At 46.7% G+C, this 25977-nt stretch overlaps 1 protein-coding gene across 1 annotated transcript in view; it reads left to right on the top strand.

The window, feature by feature from the left end:
- LOC309808863 (forkhead-associated domain-containing protein 1-like) overlaps positions 1 to 25563 on the top strand; it is a gene marked incomplete at both ends in the record, with an annotated part of 86468 nt that extends 60905 nt beyond the window's left edge. The window contains 6 exons of the mRNA XM_082629440.1: positions 154 to 262; positions 3924 to 4054; positions 6299 to 6388; positions 7415 to 7519; positions 11266 to 11373; positions 25555 to 25563. Of these exons, the coding sequence (XP_082485566.1) occupies positions 154 to 262; positions 3924 to 4054; positions 6299 to 6388; positions 7415 to 7519; positions 11266 to 11373; positions 25555 to 25563 (552 nt within the window). The remainder of the gene's footprint in view (positions 1 to 153; positions 263 to 3923; positions 4055 to 6298; positions 6389 to 7414; positions 7520 to 11265; positions 11374 to 25554) is intronic.
- Positions 25564 to 25977: the final 414 nt, after the last annotated feature.

Raw genomic sequence — 25977 nt, 5'->3', positions numbered from 1 at the left:
CCTGCCCCTTCCACTGGTGACAACTGAAAACCTTGGTTTCCTCAACACCCCGATCCAAGATCAGCCCGACTCTTTGCCCAACGTTGGAGAAGTACCAGCGTGTCCTGCAGGCCTGGCTGGCCCCCTCTGACTGTGTGTTGCCTCCTTCCACAGATCAGTGCCCTACAACAAGGCTACAACCAGGTGCTGAGCCAGACCCTGGATATCACCTCCCTGAAGCACAAGGCCGAGAACTTAAGGAGGGACGCCGCCATCACGTCAGGTGAGGCCCTTCTGCATTCAGGCTCCAGAGCTTCTGCCCTCCCGCTGCAGACATCACCAGTCAACCAGCGCACCTGTGCCCGTGACATGGGTGCAGCCTCAGGGATCACCCGTGTCGGTGCATTAGAGTTCTCCCTCAGTGTAGGTTTCTTGCCACCCAGTTCCGAGGGCAGGGCCTGGTAAATATTTGAGAGAATGGTATCTCTTGGCTACAAGGTCTCCTGAGCACTGGCCCCACCAGGGAGAACACAGGTCGCCTTGTGGCTTGGGTGGTTCCACAAAGCAGCCTGAGTGCAAACTAGAGCATGGACAAAATGGGGTCACTCCTTTAAGGCACCCATAGTCTCACCCATTTCAGCCGAGTGCACTTGGGCCCAAAGGAAACCATTTTCTAATTTGATCAGAGGTGGTCCCCTGATAAAGGGCTTGGGTTGGGAGAGGGGCAGCCAACGCACAGCTGTAGCTGAGCTTTGATTCCCTGGATTCCTTCATTGCTTCCACCTGTTTCTTGAGCTCCTACTAGGTGTCAGGCCCCGTTCCAGGCTCCGGGGAGGGAGAGCCAAGCAAGACAGTCAGATTCCTGTACTCACAGATTTGGGAGGGGGTGACAGACAATAAAAGTAAACGGATGAATAAACAAGCCCACTTCAGAGAGCAGTGGTGCTGTGGAGAAAATAAACTGTGTGTCGTGGTGGCCAGCGCTTCAAGGGGGGAGGCCAAGGGGGACCAGCTTAGTGGGTGTGCAACCATGGAACTCAGGTGGGACTTGAACCCGTGGGCTGGGACTCGAACCCAGTCAGAACCCACTATCTTTTAATCGAGATCACGCATCTGGTCTCGGGACTTACTAAAGCTCAGGTTCTTTATGTCTCATGCAGAAAGAATTCAGTGAGAGACAAAGTAAGAAGTGGATTTCTTTAGAGAGAAACACACTCCACAGACAGAGTGTGGGCCATCTCAGAAGGCTAGAGGCCCCCAAATATGGGGCAGTTAGTTTTTATGGGCTGGGTAATTTTATAGGCTAATGAGTGGGAGGATTGGGACAACTCTAATATTTTGGGGAAGGGGCGGGAATTTCGAGGCATTGGGCCACCACCCACTTTTTTTTTTTTTTTTTTCTGTACGAGGGCCTCTCACTGTTGTGGCCTCTCCCGTTGCGGAGCACAGGCTCTGGACGCGCAGGCTCAGTGGCCATGCCTCACGGGCCCATCCGCTCCACGGCATGTGGGATCTTCCCGGACCGGGGCACGAACCCATGTCCCCTGCATCGGCAGGCAGACTCTCAACCACCGCGCCACCAGGGAAGCCCCACCACCCACTTTTTGACCTTTATGGTCAGCCTCGGAACAGTCCTGGTGCTGGTGCGTGTGTCATTTCGCTCATGTGTTACAATGAGCCTGTAATGGGGCTCCAGTTCCCCCTGGAATTCGAATCTTACGCCCCCTTGGACCTAGCCGATTCTAACCAGTTTATGCTGTATCCTCCACGGCTATGTCCTTCTTTTAGAGAGGACCTGTTTCAGGTGGGCAAGGACAAGCCAAGGGCAAGCGAGGCTGCGTGGAGTGAACAGGGGATTGTGGGGCTGGGCAGGGTCGGGGGGTCTGGGTTTTTATTCCAAGGGTGTTGGGAATCCAGTGGAGTTTTTTAAGCCGAAACTGACATGCCTAGAGACCTGAAGAGGATGGGACCACTCACAGACGAGGGGAGGGAGAGAAGCAGGTGACAGGGAGGAGGCAGTGAGCCTCGGAGGGGCACATCACTCTGAAGGCAGCCAGCGCGTAGCAGGAAACATGCCCACAGCTGTAGAAGCCAGGCATAGCATTGAGTCGCACGTGAATCCCCATCTCTGTATGAATCTGTGCTTTTCTTCTGCCTCACTCTGCAACTTAATCACACCCAGCCCCACCCCCTGCTGCCCCCAGGTCTCTGCTTATTCTCCTCCCTCACTTGGGATGTCCTCAGATATTTTCTGAGCACCTCCCCCAGGCTAGGTGCTGTTCTGGGCACCAGGAATGGAAGGATGAACTCGCTGGTCCTCACCTTCCTCCCGTATGTCGGCCAGTGAAACCTCATCCAAGCATCAAGCCTGTCTCAGATCCCACCTTCTCCGATCAGGGAGTCGGACAGACCTGGGTTGGGATAATGCTTGAGATGGGCTGGACCCACTCAAAGTGTGGCAAGCCCCAGAGGGATTTCCAAGTAACTGAACTGTGTCCTGGAGGCAAAGCTCATTTTTAAAATGAAATTCTGGAGCATTTTGTGCTTTATTTCATAGACATTCTTGATTGAAACCTACCACTAAAACTGGGCCTGATGTTCTTTTAAGAAAAGAACCGTATGAGGTAACCCAATACCACTGCATTTATGCACCCTTCTTCCCACTTTTATTCAAAATGATACTACAATGCAAGAGGGAAGAGATATGGGGAGATATATATATGCATAACTGATTCACTTGGTTATAAAGCAGAAACTAACACACCATTGTAAAGCAATTATACTCCAATAAAGATGTTTTAAAAAAATGATACTACAGTAATGGAGTAGTTATCTATTGCTGCATAACAAGTTACCCCAAAATGTAATGGATAAATCCCCAACTAATATTTATGATCTCACCCAGTATCTGTAGTTCAGGAATTTGAGAGGGGGGTGACTTAGTTCTCATGAGTTGCAGTCAAGATGTCGGCTGGGGCATAAGTCATGTCATCTAAAGCCTCGGGGGGAGCTGGAGGATCCCCCTTCAGAATGGCTGCTCATATGGCTATTGGCTGGAGGCCTTAGTCCCTGAGCACACATGCTTCTCTCTAGGGCTGCTTGAGTTTCCCCAACACAGCAGTTGGCTTCCTCCAGAGTGAGTAATTCGAGAGAGAGCAAAGAGGAGGCCACAGTGTCTTTTATGACCCAGCCTGAGAGGAAACAGTCCGTCATTTCCAGAGTATCATATTGGTTACCCATGGCAGCCCTATTCAGGTTGGGAGGGGCTACACAAGGCATGAATTCTAGGTGGTAGGGATCATTGGGGCCATTTTGGAAGCTGGCTGCTGAGAAAAATCATAGGCGCCCTGTAACAAACATAATTTAGCCACTTTGTGTTCTTGGGACATATCGCATCATTTGACCCTTACAATAACTCTGTGTGGGACAGACAGTGGGAGGTGAAATAGCTTGTCCAAGACCACCAAGCTAATAAGTGGTAGAGAGGGGTCCAAACTCAGAGGACTGTGAAACCAACCACCCCATCAATAGTGTCCAGCAGTGCCCTCTGCCACACGCCCATCTCCTGGCCTCTGGAGAAGAAGTCCTAGACCTTCCCTGTGCTGGGACTTTGTTCCCCAGGTCCATGGTGTGGCCTCTCCTCCCAGGTTTGGCTGGCCTGTGCCCACAAGGGGCCCCCAAAGGCTTCTCCTCTCGCTGGTGCTGACTGCCCCTCATTCTCACTGAAGCCTCAAACCCTGTTCCGTGGACTTTGCTCTCATTCCCATTCCTGCTCTGGGACCCTTGGAAAAAGCCTCCCCAGGTCTAGGCGGGCACCAGTGGTGGCCCAGGCTTGGAAGGTCTTGTCCAAACGTTGGCTGACAGCCATGGTGTTGCCAATAATCCTTCCTGCCTCTTTCACCTCCATGAGTCTTTTGTTTTGGTATGGTTTGGTTCTTTTACAGAGATGGTGTCATCTTTGCAAAGAGACGTGTTAGTAAAGGATGGTCAAGTTCAACAACTACAACAGGAGGTGAATCAACTGAAAAGTGAGAACAAAGAAAAGGATCACCAGCTCGAAGCCCTCAGCTCCAGAGTGAGTGTCGGGTCATCAGCAAATTGTAGCTGCGAAAAGCACAGTGGAGTCACATGACACACGGTGGTGAGATGAGGCCAGTGCCCAAGGACACAGGGAGGGTAGCTGCTGGGCAGGTGGCCAACTTCTCTGAAGCCTTTCAAAGGACAGCGTGTATGTGGCTCAGAAGAAGCATAATATATTTTCACATCCAGCAAACATTTTCTAACCCCTATTATAAATGAGTTTGTTTAATCCCAGCAACAAACCCACCTATGAGCATATACTGCCATTGCAAAGTTTGACATTAAACAGAATACGATCTCTCTGTGAGCACGGATGACCACACGGCTGCATCGTGGTCCCAGCACCGCTGGTTCTCATAACTGTCTTCACAGCAGAACGTCTGAAGATCCAGATGCAAACACGCAGACGCTCATTTCTTCCTTAGACTTTAGTGTGTAGAATGTCTCTATGGAAGATGAACGTGGTAGGCAAGCAAAGAGCTTTTTACATGTAACTTTGACTCTTTGCAAATCTTGCCTTCAATGCTAACTTTAGAATCCTGCCCCTATAGGATAAGATTTCTCAGTATTTGCATGATGTGCCTGTTTCTGTGAGTCAAGGTAAAACCTCAAAGCTTTCATCTCAGGTGGCAACTCAGAGATTCCCAGAGGCTACCCGATAGCTAGGTCTGCATGGGGCTGGGGTGAGAACAGATCTTGAGGTTCCAAGGAAAAGGCACAGTAAGTAATACCTGGAACGTAGTACCATACCCAGTTTGGAGCTGGTGAAAGGCACTGCACGAGCTTTGGGATCAGACAGACCAGGGTCCCATCCCAGAGCTTTCTTTTATTGTAACTTATTTGGCCTCCATTTCCCCATCTGTGAAATGGGGATGACAAAATCGTTTTCCGAGAAGTGGGAGGCTGGTTTTCGTTGTGCTCTTCTGCCTCTGCCCGAGGTCGGGTGCCTGGCCAAGCCCTCTGCATTCGTTTCTCCCAAGCAGAGTGTCTTCCCAGGCATGTGCTATAGCTGTTTAATGTGGGGTGTGTGTGTGTGTGTGTGTGTGTGTGTGTGTTGGGGACGGGAAGGGGATGCAGAGCTGGTGCTAAGTAGAAGGAATCTGCAAAGACAGCACCTGCTTGGCTCTTCTACCTCCTGAAGTGCATTTGGATGATTTATGTCCCCGTTTCCCCTTCCTCGTTGACCTCAGAATGAGGTCCCTTCTCCTCTAGACTGTGCTGGCCAATAGCACAAGGGCTCGTCACCACCAAGGGTACTGCTCTTGTGAACATTTGATATGCCTTTTTTTTTAATGACATACATCATGTGTGTTAATTTTAGAAAAATAAGTAGATGACATTGAGAAGAAAAAATAAAAAGAGAGGAGAGGAAACGCTACCTTCAGTAATCAGTGTTAATATTTTCATGTATGTTCTTCCAGTCTTATTTCTATATATTGCCTAGAAATCAATCAATCAATCATTTTATAGTTAATTTATACTATGCACATTTTTAAAATTTTTAAATACTTACTATTTTCCCGTGCTAGTAAATCAACGCTCTTATCATTCGTCTTAAAAGCTACATACTTTCTCCTGGATGTACCCAGTGTTATAAAGTGGTCTGCTGTTCTAAACAACACTTGGGTTGTTTCCTCTTTTTTTTTTTCTTCCACTGTTACTGACAATTCTGTGAAGAGCATCCTTGAAACTACAGATTTACTTATTTCTCCAGTCATTGTCCTTAAGGTACATTCCTAAAGTGGGAATTGCTGGGTCAAAAGAAGGCACATCCATCCTTATGCCCTTAATGCCTGTTGCCAAGCCGCCCTCGGGCAAGACAGCTCCGTTTACCCCTCCACACCAGTCGGGGCAGTTGTGTCTTTGAGATGCAACCTGCACAAAAGCCCTAAGATGGACCGGAGCTCACTGGCTCGGCCCCCTCCACCCTCACCGGTCACAGCGTGAAAACATCCTAATTCCTGCACCCTAAGTACCCAGACTCTACAGAGCTGGATTTCCCCTGCAGTGAAGTTTGCTGGCTTTTGAAGAGGAACTTAGATGCTCTATTCCTCAGAACTCAGGAGAGGGGTGAACTGGGAAGGAGTACAGGATCCCGTGCTCCCATCACACAAATGGTCTCGCCTCTCAGAATTCAGAGGTGTGATTGGGTTATACAGCAGGAAACACTCCTGGGCATGAACACAGGTACTTGGGACCCCCAGCCAAGCCCCTGTGGCCTTGTCCTTTTTCTCCACAGTGCTCAGTGCTGAAAGAAGAGTTACAGAAGGAAGATGCCCAGGAGGAGAAGTGGGAAGCCCAAGAGAAAGAGTTAAAACTCTGCAAAACTGTGCGTTGAACCTCCTGACCCCTAGGTGTCCACTGAAAGCCTAGATTGTGGCCTTGAGGGTTTTGGAGGGGTTCCTTGGCCCATTAGCTAGCACAAGCTCTGGGGCTTTCTGGGTGTTTGTCTGTTAATGTAGTCTCCTAATTCTTTGATTTGCTGGCCTCAAAGAGATGGGTGAAAAGACCATGGAAAACACACTCTCCCCAGATTTTCTGGGCAGTTGGCTCAAGGCCCCTCATCAGGTTTCCCCTGGGGAAAGGGACGGGAGGTGGCCACCGTATGCTGCTAGAAATTCACCGTGGTCCCTACCCCTGGACTTGTGATGCCCAGACTTTCATGATCCACTGTCACAAGTTTTATCACAGCCCTGAACACTGTTATTAACACAACTCTTCTTGAAGTATTTTTACTTAAATACATTCAATTTTACAACAATTCATAAAAACAAAATAAAAAGCAAATGTATCACTGGCCTTGTATGGAAGGTGAACATAAAAATGAATACAATGAAAAGATGACCACTCAATGTAAATGTTCACCCCCTGTACCGGCCCGAACCCTCGTGCACATCACCAGGCATACGTTTTCCATCCGTTGTGAAGGACGGTGCCTGGGACGGAGGCAGGAGACATGTGTTCTTCTCTCTGTCAGGAGCACACTTCTCTGCCTCAAATGAGAAAAACCAAAAATGTCATTGTTCTTTTCTTCCAAACTGTGCCCATTGTGTCTTCCAAACAGCCCTTATTTAGATTGAACTCAAAAATATGCCCCAAGGAAAGAGACTCTAATGAGTGGATAGGTATCTTGTACTGTTTAATCCAGGATCCATGCTGATCTTCAAAAGAAACTCAAATTTTCCCTCACCCAGCACTTTCATTGCATCCGTTGAAAGAAAGTCTACTTTGCCTCAAATACCTGGAATTGTCCCCCAAGGGAAGGAGTTAACGAATCCCAGACTAGGTTTCTGCCTTAATGAACCGGATGAAATGAGTTGTGAAGTTGACTTCCCTGTTGTTGGAACTCTTTCAGCAAATCCATGACATGGAAAAAGAAATGAGGAAGCTCAGGGTGGAGCTGAAAAGGAGCAGTACCGAGCAGAGCCTGATCTCTATGACGCTGCGGGAAAAGAGCAAGGTATGGCAGGGACAGGTTGGCCTGGGAACCACTCTGGGGCCAGCACTCCACCTGCATCATCTCTGTTCATCCTCACAATGACCCCATGCGGTCTATACTGGTATTAACCCCACTTTACAGTCGGGAAAACTGAGGCTCACAGAGGTGAAGGAAGTTATCCAAGTTCACTTGCATAAAGTAGTTGTGGCAGAACTTGAATCCAGGTCTGCCTGACTCCAAAGCTCCTGTGTGTAACCACAACCCTAGACTGCCTTCAGATCTTAATTGTGAAATTATCTAAGAAAGAATTGATCCATTAAATCAAGTTTGCCAATGATGTTGATCCAACTTAAATTCTCATATTGATTTTTTTTGTCTTTTTGTTCCATCATTGAGAATGTTTTTAAAAATCTCAACATGTTTGTAATTTGTGTGTTTCTTCTTTTAATATGAACGATGTTTGCTTTATATATTTTGAGGCTGTGTTACTAGGTGCATATAAATTTAGAATCCTAATACTTCCTGTAGAGCAAAACTTTAGATCATCATGAAATGTCCCTTTTCATCTCTAGTAGCGTTTCTCCCTTAACGTCTCCTTTGTCATTTAGCTTCATCACTGGCTTTCTGTTGGTTAGAGTTTTCATACCATATCTTTTTCATATGTTCTCTGTCAATTTTTGTCTTAAGGTTTAGACATATGCCTTCAGATAGCGTATCATTTTTACAAAATCCAGTTTGACAATTTTGACTTTTAGTCCATTTATATCATGTAATTACTCGTGTCCTGGGGTTTAAATCTACCTTCTTGCTCAATACCAGATGTACCATCTGTGGTATGTTCCTTTTTCTCTCCTTTCTTGCCTCCTTCTGAGTGGATGGTTTTCTCTTATTCCACTTTCCCCCTCTATTAGCTTGGAAATATTTCACTTTTTTACTATTCTCTTAGTAATAGTAAGACAATAGCATTCATCCTTGACTCACCAAAATCACACATTAATTAAGTTTTTCACTCTTCTACTATTCTCTTAGTAGTCATCCTGAAGACTACAATATGCATTCTTTTTTTTTTTTTTTTTTTTTTTTTTTGCGGTACGCGGGCCTCTCACTGTTGTGGCCTCTCCCGTAGTGGAGCACAGGCTCCGGATGCACAGGCTCAGCGGCCATGGCTCACGGGCTCAGCCGCTCCGTGGCATGTGGGATCCTTCCGGACCGGAACACGAACCCATGTCCCCTGCATCGGCAGGCGGACTCTCAACCACTGCGCCATCAGGGAAGCCCTGCATTCTTAACTTACCAAGAGGCAATAGTAGTTGATAATTATGCCCTTCTCCTTGACAGTGCAATGAGTTTCAAACACCTTAACTTCACTTACCCCCTCCAGATTTATAAGCCATTGCTGTCATTTTCTAAACTCCTCTTGATACTTAAAACCCCACAAGACATTATTAGTGTTTTTATATAGTCAGTATCATATCCACACATTACCCTTACTGTTGCTTGTCTTTTCTGCATCTCTGATCACCCACCTGGGTTCATTTTTCTTGTGTCTGAAGAACACCCTTTAATGTTTTCCCTCATTGTGGCTCTGCTGATGACAAATTCTCAAATGTGCCTGTGTGTCTGTCTGGAGATGTATATTTACCTTCACTCTTAAAACACATTTGACTGCGTATTGAATTCTACAATGGCAATTCTTTTCTTTCAGCACATTAGATACAGCATTAGATATGTCACTATTGTCTTGTGGCTCCTATTATTTCTATTTAGAAGTCATCTGTAAGCCTAACTGTTGTACCTTTGCATAATCTGTCTTTTTCTCCGGTTGCTTTTAAGATTGTCTTTTCCCTTGATTTCCAGCAGTTTTATTATGGTTTATCTAGGTGTGGATTCAGTTTTATTTACCTCGTTGAGTTCGTAGGGGCTTCTTGAATCCCTGGCTTGGTGTTTTGCCTTAGTTCAGGTGCTTGAGCTCTGTACCACACAGGCAGTGGGGAGCTACTAAGGCTTCTGAACAAGTGACTGATGCAATGACATTCGTGGACAGTAATCAGGGTGAAAATGGTAGTTACAATTTCTCACGTACTAGGAGTTACCTTGAACATTTCATCTCTTCATCTTCACAACAGCGCTGTGATCTAGAAATCATCCTCTCCATTTTACAGATGAGAAAGTCAAGGCTACTAGTTACTAGTAAAGTAACTAGCCCAATGGCACAGTCGGTTTTGTCTGACTCCAGGTTCGTCTGACTTCAGTGACCCTGGCATAGCAAACAGCCACATGCTACTGTTTACACTGAAATTAATGAAAATTAACTAAAATTTTTAGTTCAGTTCCTCCGTCACACCATCCCCATTTCGAGTGCTCGATCCCCAGATGTGCCTGGTGGCTGCCGTATTAGACAACACAGCCTCGCTCAGAGTACCTGTATCATTGCAGAAAGTTCTGTTGGACAGAGCTGCCTTACAGCTGGGTAACTCTCACAGTACCGTTAAGATTGCACTGGAAGAAACTAAACTCGAGGCGAGGAGGCCAGTTGTCACAGTCCAGCTAGAATGTGAGAGGGGTTGGAGGACAGGCATGAGACCCCCGAGTGTGAGAGAGGGAGCAGGGCGGCCGCTGAAGGTGACTCTGATGCTTGGGGACGGGAACGGGGGCTGTTCATGCAGAGCACAGATAAGGGCAGAGTCCAAGGCTGGACTTGGCTTTTGCAGCATATGAAAAAGGCTGCTGACATAGAAGTCAGAGCATGTTTAGACCTGGGAGAAAACTAAGGCCCAGAGAGCTTAGATGACTTTTCCAAGGTAACGGAGCTGGGTAGAGGCTCTTGCACTGGACCACACTACTCAGAAGAAAGCTCTTAAGGGCTTTTCTGGGTCTTTTATTACATCCCTGTGATCCCCCTCTTCAGATCCCTAAAAAAACAGCCTGTGAATTTGTTTCAGCACAAAAACTTTCCATTTATTTACGAGAGTTTGCCTCATTTCCTGTTAGTGCCAGGGCCCAGGGCTCAGCAGGTGCATCCAAGAACTGAGCAGCTGCGAGGCCTACACTGGCCAGCCAAGGGTAGCGTGGAGCACGCCCAAGCTTACCGTGTGTTGACTGTTACCCAAGCAAGGGGGGAAAAGTAGGCAAGCTTCTCCACTTTAAAGGCCTTCCTTGGCAGGCTGCAATTCTTAATAGACATTGCTTTGGCAAGCCTCCAGAGAGGTTACCACCAGTGAGTGTGCTCAAAGTGGTAACGACAAACAGTTATGATAATAAACCCAATCATAACATTTCCAAGTACCCATCACGAGTTATTAGAACGAGACTGTACGGCGGACATTCCCGTCCACCTTTCATAGGTTACAACAGTACTTAACACACTCACAGAGCCCTTAAGCACTATTCCAAACATCGAATCCCCACAATAACTCTATGCAGTGATACTAGTATCATCATCCCCATTTGACAGATGAGGACACTGAGTCACGGAGCAGTGAAGTAACTTTCCGAGTGTCGTACGGCTGGTTAGGGACCGAGCTGGGATGGGAGTGTGCGGTAGAACATAGTTGAGCCCCGGGTGCAGAGCTCGGCCCTTTCCCCTCGGGGGGAACTCCCTGTGAGTTTGCCTCCACCCTGTGCATGCCTGTGACCCCTGCTGCTGGGCTGCAGCTGTCCCTACCCCTCAGGGACTCCCCCACTGCCATTAGCCCCCCCAGAAGAGTTTCCCCAGAGGGCATGATGATCACATTAGCAGCAAGCCCTCGGTTTCATCATCCTTTCAGGTTGAAGAGAAGCTTCGGGAGGATTCCAGAAGGAAATTGCTTCAGCTGCAAGAAATGAGGAACAGAGCAAACCTCATTAAAGCCAATTTGGAAAGGGCAGTAGGTCAGGTAGGCGTGCTGCAGAGCCCCTTCACGGGCCCGTGCTCTCCACGGAATCCCGCACCCAAGCGGCCGGCAGGGATGAATGAGGAGGAAGACGGCCTGCCTTAGTTCACCCACTTATTTTCTATACGAAGAAGTGTCTAGAAAGAACTAGAGCTGAGATTCTATCTAGATCTAGAGTCTGAGCTTTTAACCACGATGCTCTACTACTTCGCTATTAGTTACTAAGCTAAGCATCATTTTTCTGTGTTTTGAAGAAAGTTTCGTGAACCTTTGTCCCGCCCCCAAAGGTAGTGGAAATGACTCCTGCGTTAGTCCTGTCCCCCATCAGCTGCAGTTCCCCTTCCCCTCATTTCAGATGAAGATCAACAGTTCTCGGGAAACTCAGCAGTATTTGCTGCAAGAAGAGTTACGGCAGCATCTGGCAGAGAAGGAGAAGCTGACCGAGGAAAGGCTACAGCAAGAGGAGAAGCTGAAAGCCAGAGTCAAGCGGCTAATGGCAGAGAAATCGGTAAGGTGGTCCCCATCCTTCTCTTTACTACTGGAAACTGATGAAATGGGCTTTCCTATGAGAAGCAGAGGGCATGTACTTAGATGGAGGAATCTCAGCAACTCCTTGTTGGGAACTAAATTAATTAAAGAGGGTGAATGATGTAGGAGGAATTAACATGAAGCTTGAATCCTAAAACTCAGAGATCAACTTGAAGATCAACTTGAAGAGGCAAGGTTATTGAAATGTCTAGAAATGTTACTTTGTCTATATACCGCAGCTGATTTTATTGATACAAATCCCAGTCGTTACTGCGGCTCCTGGTTTGTGTCTAAGTGTGTGCAAGACCAACCAATAGTATTTCAGTCTTTCTCTTCATGCATATCAGGGGAAACACATGGCCCAAACTGCTACTTACTTTTCCAGAAACCAGCCAATTAGAGGATACTTTACAGTGGCACCTCTCAACTCAAAGGTGTCCATTGATCATATGGGGATGTTGTTGAAATGCAGATTCTGACTCAGCAGGTCTCGGGTTGGGGGAGCCTGGGATTCTGCATTTCTGAACAGCTCCCAGCTGGTACCGATAGCACAGCTCTGCAGACTACATTTTCAGCCACAAAGTCTGAGAAGAAGGTTTTCCCCAAGTTGGCCGATAAGAACCACCTGGGGCTTCCCTGGTGGCACAGTGGTTGAGAGTCTGCCTGCCGATGCAGGGGACACCGGTTCATGCCTCGGTCCGGGAGGATCCCACATGCCGCGGAGCGGCTGGGCCCGTGAGCCATGGCCACTGAGCCTGCGTGTCCGGAGCCTGTGCTCCGCAACCGGAGAGGCCACAAGAGTGAGAGGCCCGCGTAACGCAGAAAAAAAATAAATAACTAAAAGCCCCTCCAGGGACTTCCCTGGTGTTCCAGTTGTTAAGACTCTGTGCTTCCGCTGCAGGGGGCGCGGTTTCGATCCCCGGTCAGGGAACTAAGATCCCGCATGCCGCATGGTGCAGGCAAAAAAAAAAAGCCCCTCCAGGAGCAAATTTGATGTGATTGTTCAGAGATGAGACCAGAATGACAACAAGTGGAAACCCAAGCTTAGAAGAACATTAGAAGAAAAAAAGAAATAAAACATGGGGAGGGAACATAGGGGGGATCTCTTATTTATAATGATGCTAAGTAGGTAGGAAAGTTGGAAATCTTCCTAGATGTGACTTTGTATTCGAAATGAAATTTTTAAATTCCTTCTCTGCTGAAGCCCTGTAATGATATTTTCCAAGGTACTAAGTAAGTGACAGGGTTTCTGCTAATCCATGATTTGTTCATGTTTCTTCAAATACAAGAGAGTGAGATTGTGATCACTGATAAAGCTGCTGTCCTCACCATTCTGGCCACAGGAGCAGTCCTTCAGTGATCTAGGAGCCAAGTGCAAAGGGTCCCGACATGAGGAAGTCATTCAGTGTCAGAAAAAGGCCTTATCTGAGCTTCGTGCGCGAATTAAAGAACTTGAGAAGGCCAGCTTGTCAAGTAAGTTTCCTCCTGCCTAGTCACCCCTCTGTGCTGAGAACCATGGGCCCCAGACTTGAGGGTTCACTTTAGGGACTAACCAATTTGCCAGGACCACCATCTTCTATCCCCATCATTTCATAACTAAAAAAACATAGTTATAAAAAAAAGATGAGCAGGAAAAAAAATAGATGGGTAGGCATGAGCTCAGAGTCAAGAGCAGGCCTTGATATTAAATAAACAGGATTTCATGAAAAACTCAGAACCTTGTCCTTCTTTTTCTTATTTCACTGTGGCCCAGTGGAAACTTTTCATAGACGCATGCTGTGCAAGGACCAACCTTGGGGAACTTCCCAGGATAAATACCCTGTTTAGAGGGAATAGGGCTTTCAAGAAACCAAGCTTGCTGCTGGGTGGAGCCCTGGGCTAGGACACAGAAGCCTGGGTTCAAGTCCATCCTCACACCTGTGGCCGAAGGTTCCCCCTCAGTGCCCCCGCCCTGGGAGGCTGCAGCCTCATATGAGCTGTGTGGCCTTGGACAAGTCATGTCACCTCTCTGGGCCTCGATGCCTCACCTGCCAAGGGAGGATGGTGAGCTAATTAGTACTGGCCTGTGGTAAGTGTCCAGTAAATAGCAGCTGTGACTTTTACATGCAGTAACTTCTTCCTGAGCCTTTGTTTTGAGTGTAAATTATTTCTTTTATAGATCACAAGGACCACATGGATGAATCATTTCTAGACTTAAAGACCCTCGGGATGGAAAAAAATGTTCGGAAAATATTGGATGCAAAACCTGACTTGCCAACTTTTTCAAGAGTAGAGATCCGAACGGTAACCAAAGAAACTTTGTCTCTGCATTGACTGACACGTGGGGAGGGTGGGCATGAGGACAGACACGAGCCGTGTGCCCTGGCACCACTGTATACATCATTGGTTCGAGGCCAGGTCCTCCCTGATGGGCTAACACCTGTATGGACTGGTTGGTGCCTGGCCGTACCAGTGATCCAATGTTTGAATAGAAAGGCGGCTTCCCATCGTGTACAGCATGATATAACATTGCACTGATGCTGGCCCGGACAATCTCTGGGCCCTCCTTTTCACACCACATGTTATATTCTGCAGAAAATATTCAACAAGCTAATGTACAACATTATGCCATGAGCTTGCCTAACATTTGCTTTTTGCTATAAACTGAAAAACATGAACACATAAAGGGCAGCAGAAGGGAGCCATGATGATTAAGAAGACACAAGTTCTAGAATCAGAGACCTGTGTCCTAATCCCAGCTCTGCAAGCTCTGTGACCTTGGGCAGGCTCCTAACCTTTCTGGGACTTCAATTTCCCAGCTGTAAAATGATGATGGAAAAATTAAAGGAGATCATTATGTAAAGTGCTTATCCCAGTGCCTAGCTCATAGCGAGCACTTTAATAGATGATAGTTATTATTGTCAAACAGTATTTAAAGAGTATTATCCAAGAAAACCTTCCTTTCTTAGGGAGCATAGTTTGTGTTTTCCAGGATTTTCAGAAGTAATTTGATTGTTAGGTTGAAGGTGCCCTGTATCCTAAATGGATGTTTGATCGGGTGTTTGATTGACACATGACAATGGACAGCTCTGAATAGCGTGGCTTGCTGCGGCAGCTGGTCTAAACCAGCTTTTGGAAAACATAATAAAGCCATCCTCTCTGTACCAGCATTTTCTCCTACAATTTTTCTAGACATTTGCTCACACGTCTAGAGATGTGAGTCTTCAGAAATGTGTTGGTTTTCCTGATAAAATCGAACCTTCCTTCTCTGAGGCTGGGAGTGGAGGGACCGTCTCCAGTTGGGGAGCTCAGCTGGATCTCACGTCCTGATGGTCCTGCTTCCAAGATTGACCTTCCCCTTGGCAACAAGCCCTCATCCCACCACTGACACCACAGAGCAGGAAACCTCCCAACTCTCAATCCTCCAAGGTTGGCAGTAATTAAACGAAAGAGCAGGAGGAAGAATAGCTGACATCTGTGAACTGCTTACTGTGTGCCAGGCATAGAGCTCAGCCGGCTCCATGCCTTATGTCATTGAACCATCGTAGCAGCCTTGTGTCATAGTTACTATTATTGTCCCCATTTAACAGATAAGAAAAAGTAAGGCTTCAGGAGGTCAAGTACCTCACCCAAGGTCACAGAATAATGATTGAAGACACACCAGGGGTGTGTCCCTGGTGGTGTGTCTGCTAGCCTGCAGAGACCGGGTGGGGACTGTATGCTTGGATCCTGTAGCCCAGGCTCTTCCTTAGTGACCCTCCCCTCAGGAAAAGAGGGGGCATTTGGAGAGGTACAGAGGATGCAGCTCAGCGTAGCTGAAGACACTGAGCAGCACCTCAGGTTCTTTTTTGCAGCAGATCTGCCCGGTTTATTGTCATCTTCAGATACCCTCTTTTATTCTCATCTCCATAGATACATAGACAAATATGTCCACTCTTGTCTATCACAGTCACTTGGGGGCCTTTATATTTTTGTAGTTGTTTTTTTTTAAATCTCAGAGGTTTTCAGGGTAGTGCCAACAAATGCTAGGGCTAAGAGAGGCTCATGGCAAGCATTAAAAGCCAATTTATTTTTTAAGGAGTCTTATTATGGTTATTTGTGGTCGTTCAGATCAGGTCCCCTATTCAGTCTGGTGGCCTTTCCATGCAGTCAGTTGGGCTTCCAACAGCCAGCTGGCTTGTTAGGGCCTTAGGGAGATGCAGCTGCAAACACTATCTGCATTGTCTCTGGAAAGGTTCTGAAGTGATGCCCACCCACCAGGTTCCAGAGCTAGGAGAAGGTTGGGCCAAATTTTGTGAGGGTATGGTTTCTGCTGCACAGAAATGAGATTCCTTTAATAAAAAGGAGGGAGGCTATTTTCCACTTAACCTTCATTCGTTCATTCAACAAACATGCCCACTATGCACCACTCATTGCCAGGTGCCATGCTGGGCACAAGGAGGGAGATAGTGAGCAAAAGCCGCATGGTCCCCATTTTTCTGGAGCTTGTCTTCTCAACATCAGCGGTACTGATTTTTTGAGCCAGGTAACTCTTTGTTTGGGAGACTGCCCTATGCATCGTGGGGTGTTTAGCAGCATCCTTGTCCTCTACCCACTAGACGCCAGCAGCAATTATGACAACCACAAATGTGTCCAGGCATTGCTAAATGTCCTGGAGGGGGTAGGGTGGACAGAGTCACCCCCGGTTGAGAACCACTGGCCTAAAGGGAAGACAGACGAGACGGTGGCCAAAGAACGGCACAAGTGATGCATCATTTCAAAGGCAGTCGTGCTCTGAAGGGGTAGGAACACAGTCATAAAGAAGGCAGTTCACAGAGTCAGACTGGATTTAAAACCAACTCTCTTGGCTTGGACATATATACACACACACGCTACCAAAGGTAAAATAGATAGCTCGTGGGAAGCAGCTGCATCGCACAGGGAGAGCAGGTCGGTGCTGTGTGTCTACCTAGAGGGGTGGGATAGGGAGGGTGGGAGGGAGACGCAAGAGGCAGGGGATATGGGGATATATGGATACGTATAGGTGATTCACTTTTTGATACAGCAGAAACGAACATACACCATTGTATAGCAATTATACTCCAATAAAGATGATATAAAAAATCAACTCTCTCAAATTATTTTTTCCAGTTCTTGCATTATTCTTTGGGTTATTCTTCTGGATGTAGAAAATCATAATGGAATGCCAAGTGAGTTTTTTTCTTTTGTTTTATTTCAGCCTCAAAATGGCCTTTCCAGCCCAGGGTCCATCATGGCCACTGAGAAGTTAGGGAAAACGGATGTGGCTGAGGCTTTAGATCTTAGTGAAAAGCTGGTAGGTATACCCAGCATCAGTCCCCTCCTGTCCAAACCTGCGTGCCCTGCAGATAGTTTAAACATCAACTCCACATACATTTTAGTTGTTACAGTAGCTCCACGAGACCCATCTCCTATCCCAGCATGGGCTGGAAATTGCAGAGCCCAGTTCCTTGCAAGACTGGGTAGTAAGAATGAATGTTTATGTCTGTTGTCATTCCCCCTCCCCACTTCCCCCCAATTCTCAAAAAGGCATAGTGTAAATGGATGCGGGGGAAAATGAAAGTCCTACTAAAAGCCCCAAATGCACTCATTTGCAAAGCATGTGTTTCTTCTCTGCAACTGCAGAAAATGAATGAAACAGAATTAGACGTTTGCCTCCTCAAAGTGGCCACCAGCGGTCTTGGGCCAGGCCTCTTACCTGTGAAACGCTTTCTCGTAGTACTTGGATATGAGCAAAACCCTCGGGACTATGCTGAACATCAAAGATATGTCAGGTCACGTGTCCATGAAACACCTCTCCCCAAAAGAGAGGGAGAGAGTCCACCAGCTTCGACAAAGAGACCTGTACCTGGTGTTTGATAAGATCACCCTACTCAAGAACCAGCTGCAGAGAAAAGAAGAGCTTTTGAGACGATACGAGAAGGACATTGAACAGCTCAAGTATGGCCCGTGTCCCCGGCAAAAGGCCCAGGCCTCCATTCTCCAGGCTAAACCTCGGCGCAGCTGCAGACCCGTAGGGACCAGGACAAGAGGACAGAGGCCTGGGTGTGGAGTGGGGAGGCGGGATGGTGACTCAGGGCCTGATGGACCCAAGTCTCTGGGCAAGAAAGCAGCAGGTAAAGTACCCTACTGTTAAGGAATAAGGTGCACCTTTTATAAATGTGTCTGATGTTTCATCATGTGTGTGCTTTTCGTAATTCCATCCTATTTTCAGTGGTATCCGTTCCCCCACCCTCTCTGGGAAATTGGGAGGGGCTGGTAGCATAACCTGTGCCCCCTTCATGCTGCACGTCCACAGCCAATGGGCTATTTATTCTGCCCTCTAGTCCCCACATCTTCAGCCTTCGCCCAACTTGTAAGGAAAACGCGAAGCCAAGCATATATGGAAGTGTTCTGAGGATCTCCCAGGTCGGGAGCATTGGTGGTGAGTGAGAAAGCTGAGGAGAAAAGAGACTTTGTCTCTCCTGTGTGCTCAGGCAGAGCAAAGTGTCGGTTCAGATGTACCAGTCACAGGTGGCAAAGCTGAAGGACATCTTCAGAGAGGCCGAAGAAAAGGCGCCGCTGAAGGAGGCCCTGGCGCACATGGAAGAGCGGCTGCACCAGGAGAAGAGGGTCACCAGGGCGATCAGGCAGCAGAAGGTGAGAGGTCCCTGCTCGGAGCAGAGCCTCTGAGGCTGCCCCTCAGCTCCCTTTAGAAACAGCCAACTGAGGTCCCAGTGGGATCCAGGCAGCACAGAATGCATTCGCTCATTGCAAAGGAAGGTGGCAGAATAGCTTTAGCGTTAGGCAGACTTAGGTTTAGACTCTTGTTCTGCCATTTACTGTGTGGCTTCAGGCAGCTTTTTTTTTTTAACATCTTTATTGGAGTATAATTGCTTTACAGTGTGGTGTTCGTTTCTGCTGTATAACAAAGTGAATCAGCTATATGCATATGTATATCCTCACATCCCTCCCTCTTGTGTCTCCCTCACACCCTCCTTATCCCACCCCTCTAGATGGTCGCAAAGCACTGAGCTGATCTCCCTGTGCCATGCAGCTGCTTCCCACTAGCTATCTGTTTTACATTTGGTAGTGTATATATGTCCATGCCACTCTCTCACTTCGTCCCAGCTTACCCTTCCCCCTCCCCATGTCCTCAAGTCCATTCTCTACATCTGTGTCTTTATTCCTGGCCTGCCCCTAGGTTCATCAGAACATTTTTTTTTTTTTTAGATTCTATAGATATATGTCAGCTTAACCTCTCTGAGACTCATAGTTTAGCTTGCCTCTATTTTTTTAAACTTTCTTTTTTTTTAAGTTAATTTTTATTTTATATTGGAGTATAGTTGATTTACAGTGTTGTGTTAGTTTCAGGTGTACAGCAAAGTGATTCAGTTATACATACACATATATCTATTCTTTTTCAGATTCTTTTCCCATATAAGTTATTACAGAATATTGAGTAGAGTTCCCTGTGCTATACAGTAGGTCCTTGTTGATTATATATTTTATATATAATAGTGTGTATATGTTAATCCCAAACTCTTAATTTATCCCTCCCCACCACATTTCCACTTTGGTAACCATAACTTTGTTTTCAAAGTCTGTGAGTCTGTTTCTGTTTTATAAATAAGCACATTTGTATCATTTTTTTTAGATTCCACATATAAGTGATATCATATGATACTTGTCTTTGTCTGACTTACTTCACATAGTATGATAGTCTCTAGGTCCATCCATGTTGCTGCAAATGGCATTACTTCATTCTTTTTTATGGCTGAGTAGTATTCCACTGTATATTTGTACCACATCTTCTTTATCCACTCCTCCATCGACATTTAGGCTGCTTCCATGTCCTGGCTGTTGTGAACAGTGCTTTGTGAGACTCATAGTCTAGCTCGTCTGTATTTTTTTAACTTTTGATAATTCGTGTATTTTATCTTGTTCTTTCTATCCAGATAACTGTTTTTTCTACCAGTTTTATTGAGACATAATTGACACACAGCACTGTACTGAGCTTAAGGGTGTCCAGCATCATGATCTGACTTCCCTGCCTCCTGAAAAGATGACCACAATTAGTTGAGTGAACAGCCCGAGTGTTTTTAAAGGCGGCGCTTCTGATTTTCATTGTTCTGCCAGGTGCCAGGGATACACCGAGGAATAAGCTCTCTGAGAATAAAGATTTGGGTTTCCTCTTCTGAGTAGCCAGAATAGTACGCCAGTCTTTCTGACTTGGGGCTGTGTATTTGTATACGCATGCTTGTGTGTATGTGTGTACATGTGAGTATGTGCTGTGTGTTTGCATGTGTGTGTATTTGTATGTGTGTGTTTGTTGCCTGCATGAGCTCTAAGGAGGCCAAGGTCATAGAAGGGTGCCCTTCTCCTCAACCAGGAGGTGATGGTCAGATAGTTCTTTGCAGAAGCCTGCCCTCCATCCTGCGAACCTTCCAGGCAATAGGTTTCCAGACAGCAGGCTCTCTGGCTTAGAGCCCCAGAAATGAAAAGTGGCTGTCCTGCTCTGAGGGAGCCTGGATGCAGTGTTTCCAGTGCTCACTGCTCTGAATTAAACATCACAGGCCTTAGTCTGTGTGTGACATGGGGCTGCCTCAGGCAGAGGACAGTTTCCTTTCACACCAAGCAATGCCAGGGAGAGCTGGGCCAGTGACAGAGTTGTGACTTTCCCTTTGATGTGCCCTCTGGAGAGCTCACCCCTCCCCAAGGTGCCCACCCCCGCCCCCAGGGCTTGGCAGACTAGGTCCCAAAGCAGAGACACCAGACCACAGAATGGGACAGAGAAGGGCCCCAAAAAAGCCATTGTCATGTACTGAAAACCTGAGGATTTACATAATGAGGTTTCACATGCATTATTCCTGGGCTGCATCATTCACACACAACGCAAGGGACATGCCAGCCTGTTTGGCGCTGGACATCCCTCAGCCGAGAAGGGTCTGAAATGGCCAAGCTGAACCTGTGTCAGGGTCCCCAGAAGAGCTACAGCTAGAAGCTTTCAAATTCGTGGAGTTCACAACTGGGGGAAAGACTTACCAAGGGACAGGCACCTGCTCCACACTGCACATGCTTCATCTCTCCCATCAACCCTCAAGGGATGCTGGCAAGTGTCAGCCCCTTAGAGAGAGGGGAAAGGTGAGTTGACAGAGGGTACCGTTCCCTGGCTACTAAGTGGCAGAAACAGGATTCCCTCCCCACCTGCTGCCCTCCCCCGCCCATGTTCACTTTTCCACACCCCCTCCTTCTGTGTCTCCCTTACCAGGGTGGCCCCCTTGGATACATCGCACCATTGCTCCTGGGGGTTTCACTCCAGGACTCAGGTTTGCATTTCAGGCTTGTTGTTAATATGTCGTCAGAAATCCCTGTTTGTCGGGAAGAAAACAATAATACATTTGAAAGTTTTGCTGGATCCTAAAGGGCACTTGTATACATCTGTCTTGGCATCCGTTCCTTCCAGGGAGTATATCTTCGTTGTCTTTAAGCAGAAAAGAACAGAAAGTAGAATTCCTCTTTCCTAAGTTTTACACTTAGTATTTTCACAAGGAGCCTTAGTTTTTTAGCCTCCTGTATGAAACTTTGAAACTCTTCACCCGTTCACAGAGGTGGCAAGGTTGAAGCACTGAGATGAAATTACACATCTTAAGCTTCAGAATTGCCCCCCCCAAAAAAAATGGAGTTTGTAGTTTTAATGTTTGACCATCTCTTCACCAAGCAGACCTTTCAAGAATCAAAAGTCCTATTTCCACACTAATATCTCTGGCTGTGAAAATGAGACTTGGTATAAGATGCTGGGCCTTCACAGCGAACTGGGTCTGTGGCTCTGTCCATGTGGCAGAGGGACGGGAACCGCTGCCCAGGCCGTGCTCACTCGAATCCACTTCCCACATCACTCGAGAAGCCGGCAGTGTCTCTCAGAGTTCAGAGGCCAGATTTGGAGTCAAAGAAATAGGGGTGAAGCCCCACCACTGCCCCGAATGACCCTGAGTAAGTGGCTTGACCTCTGTATCGCAGGTTCCTCAACAAAAGCAACCAAAACTGTTAGCAAGGGGCCTACTCCGTGGGGCAGCAGGAGGGTTAAATGGCAAAATGCCTGCAGTGCCTGGCATATCACAAGCCCCGTTTCTAAGGGGGAAGAATAGGCAGCTCATGGATGGGTGGGGATTCCTCTATTTCTTTCAGGGAGCTTCCTGCCAGCTGACGCCTTCCCCGGTCCTCCCAAAGCCGCCAGCTCTTATGGGACGCGCTCTTCTCTTTGGTGAATACGACTAGGCCACGGCCAAGAAAGGACCCAGATACCTTTTGTGAATGGGCTAAGGCTGGGATTTTCAAGAGGAAATTTTTAAATGCACAGAAGTTGCCACTTGGGAAGCACGCAAGCCCTTTCTCAGGGCTTGAAGTGGAAGAAAGGCTGAAGGGCACCGGCTGCTTCTGGCAGGAGAAGCCGCTCAGCTCTCCTGCCAATCAAATCTCCAGCCAATCAAGTCCTGGCTAGGACGCGTGACCACCGCTTTGTCTTGTGGTCTCAGCCAGGAAAAGCCCCTAACCTTCCCTCTGCTTAATTAGCTCAGATCCCTCTTCTTTAAGATGAGAATAAAAATGGCACCTAGCTCGTAGCCTTCCCAATGGGAGCTTGTATACAAAACCCTTAGTACATAGGACCACAAAGCATTCACCCTCTCCTACCATCGTCATTATCCTCACTATTCTCTTTAACTCACTATCTTCCAAGATTTCCTTGGGCCCAGGTATTCTCAAGATTCTGGCTTTCTCTGTGCCACTTGTGTGTTTTGTTTGTTTGTTTGTTTTTGCGGTACGCAGGCCTCTCACTCTTGTGGCCTCTCCCATTGTGGAGCACAGGCTCCGGACGCGCAGGCTCAGCGGCCATGTCTCACGGGCCCAGCCGCTCTGCGGCATGTGGCATCTTCCCGGACCGGGGCACGAACACGCGTCCCCTGCATCGGCAAGCGGACTCTCAAACACTGTGCCACCAGGGAAGCCCGAACTGTATATTTTTAAATGGTTAAGATGGTAAATGTTATATTATGTATATTTTACCATAATGAATAATTAAAAATGTTAATTATTGGGGGAAAAAAAGCCGTTGGGGACTTTGTAATGGATGGCTCAGTCTGTTAGCACTGGACCTACCATTCAATCTCAATATCGTTAAAAACAGGATGACCAGACATTATGTGCTCACTGTGTGATGCAGGATGGATCACACAGTACCGCCTATGAAGGCGTCTGGACAAAAAAAAGACTTTGATCTCCTCAGACCTCTAGATCTAACTATTTGTTTACAGGAAACATGGGGAAAAGAGGAACAAGTTAACTGAAACCAAGAAGAAGTGATCAGCCAAATCCAGGATGTGAATGTTCTCCAGGACAAAAGACCCAGTTTCTCCAACAAATCAGTGGCTGGGGGATAACAAAGGTCAGGGGCGGGGTGTTGCTGTTACAGAATTAAAGACATTTCAGAGACATAACAACCAAGTGTAATGTGTGGACCTTGTCTGGATCCTGATTCTAACAAAGATAAAAGTAAAAAAGATATCTCTGAGAGAATCAAGGAAATGTGAGCATGGACTGAATATTAGATGATATTCAGGAATGATTATAAGTATTTTTAGCTGTGATCATGTCAAGGCGGGGATAATGTAAAGGAAAAAAAAGTCCTTTCAGTTAGGATGTCTTTATGGGTGAAATGACACAACTTGCTTTAAATTAACCTAGAAAAAAACTCAAAAAGGAAGAAAAAAGAATGAGAGAACACTGGGAAAATGTTGAAGCTGGATGATGAATACATGGAGTTAATCGCAGGCTTCTCTAGTTTTGTGTGTGTTTCCAAAATCCCAGAATAAAAAAGAATTTTTATGTAGGCAATCTCAAAGGAACATACAGACACACACACAAACAGAGTGAGCTACAACCAAAGCATAAGCAAATGAGGAAGCCATTTGCCTTTAGTAAGTGCAGGAAAAGGGAGATTAAGCCTTGGGCCTTTGCAAGATGAGCTAACCAAGTCTAAGATGCCTGTATTAAGCTGGCACCCTCAAAGATGCTCCACACCCTGGCAAGAGGAGGGCTTAAAAAAATTTTTTTTCTGGACTTTCAGAAAGGAGAGCCTATGAAAACCTGTAGTTTTCAATGTGGCTCTGGAGGGGAAAACTAATAATGGCCACAATACTGATGATGATGATGATCACCCTGAAGGTTTGTAACCACGTGGGTCTGGGGCTCAAGTTTACACTCCATGTATTCAGTGGGAAAACTCCAAGTTGAGGAAATAAATGTCAGTGTTCAGAGGTTATTAGCATCCCCGGCATCCAGCTGAAACAAACAAAAAAGACTTCCGAGAGAAAAGCAGCCAGGAATCAGACCCCTCAGGATTCCCACAGATTAAGTTCAATCAAGAATGAGATCACAGTCAAATTACTAAACATCCAAGCAATAAGTCAGTATGAGCCAGAGTAAGCAGACACAACAAACAAGACATTGAGACACCACCCCTCTGCCACTCCCACCCAAAGACTTCAGATGTTGGAATTATCAGATAACAGATTCTAAAATCACTATGTATTCAATATTTTTTTTAAAGAAGGCTTTTAAAATGAGCAAGGAATGAGACTATTAAAAATGGCCAGGCATTTGTCCTCAGGAGTTTGTGGGAGCCCAGGAGAGCTATTTGACCCCTGTACATTTGCCTCTTCCATTCTGGTGAGAAAAACAGATTTCTTTACAGAATCAAATTATGCTGGCAATAAAAATTCAAGTGCTTCCAGGAGCCAGAGAGGAAATATGAGCAGTGCATTGGGCAGGCAGAACATAGGCTGTATCTAAAGAGGGAGCCTCTACTCATCCCCAGCAGATTGTTGATCTATATACAAGAAGAGAGTCCAGGTATTGCCAGATATTCCCATTTTCACAAAAAAAGGCATAAATCCAGATGTTAATGATCTGTACATGTTGGCTACTGTGGTAGACATCTGGTTTTCGTCACCTAATAACAATTCACCTCTTCTAAAATATTATGGCGTTATGATCCTCCTTTGGGGACAACACCTTTCTCCTAGTCTCAGTCCAGTTTCTCAGAGACGCTGTTGATTCCACCTCTGGCTGCAGGGATGGGCATGTTGGCTCAAGCTCAGCCAATCAGAGCAGTCTCCTGGGCCACAATAATTGGCTCAGGAATGGGCTTGTGACCCACCCAGAGAAAATGAGAAGCAGTGAGGCCATTGGGGGAAGCTTAGGAAAAAGACTCCTATACTTCCCTATGGAATTTAAAGCTGAGAAGATGTAAGGGTTGGAGCTTCGGCCGCCTTTTTGTGACCATTATACAGAGATTCTGTCTAAGGTTGGGTCCACATGGTACAAAGAATCCCTGAGAGCTGGAGAGAGGCCAAGGCCTCATGAAATCATCTGAGCCTGAACCCAGAGGTTCCCTCTAGAATTTTCATTTTTGGTAACCAGTGAATTTGCATTCATGCTAAAGACAATTTGAATAGGTTTCTCTGTCACTCCACAGAAGGAGGCCTATTCCTTCAGCAACTAATTAAAAGTCTTTTAACACGTTGGGAAAGCCAGACAAACATATCTGAAGGCTGACCATGGACCTTCAGTGTGCGGTCTCAGCACCTGGCCACCCCTCTCCTTCTGTACTCCTGTCCCTAGCATCTCTGATGGCTCATCTTCTAGCCTCCATTCCCACTGCTCCTTCCCTGGACTATCCTCTGCTCTCCCTGCTCTACCTCCGGAAATCCTACTCTTCCTTCAGAACTCAAGTCAAATGGGTCCTTTTTTCTTAGCGCTTTCCTGACAACCCCACCCTAAGCCCTACCCGAGGCAGAAGAAGATACCTCTCCCTCCATCCCCAGGCCCCTCTGACCCCCCGATGAACACTCAGCCCTTCTGCTGAGGATCCTAATTACCCAGCCACGTTCCTGTCTCGCCTGCTTCTTGACCGTGATCCAAATTCAGACGCAGATTAGAAGGGATGATATTTGAGGCTTAAGTTTCAAAAAACAATCAGTTCTTAGGAGAAGTCAGATAACATGGTGAAAGATGAGGATTTGGGTCAGGGATTCGAAAGAAAAG

Source organism: Mesoplodon mirus (assembly GCF_964341445.2).
Source record: "Mesoplodon mirus genome assembly, chromosome: 7".
Taxonomy (NCBI): Eukaryota; Metazoa; Chordata; class Mammalia; order Artiodactyla; family Ziphiidae; genus Mesoplodon; species Mesoplodon mirus.
The sequence above is the reverse complement of the archived record's forward strand: the minus strand, read 5'-3'. Positions and strand labels throughout refer to the sequence as shown.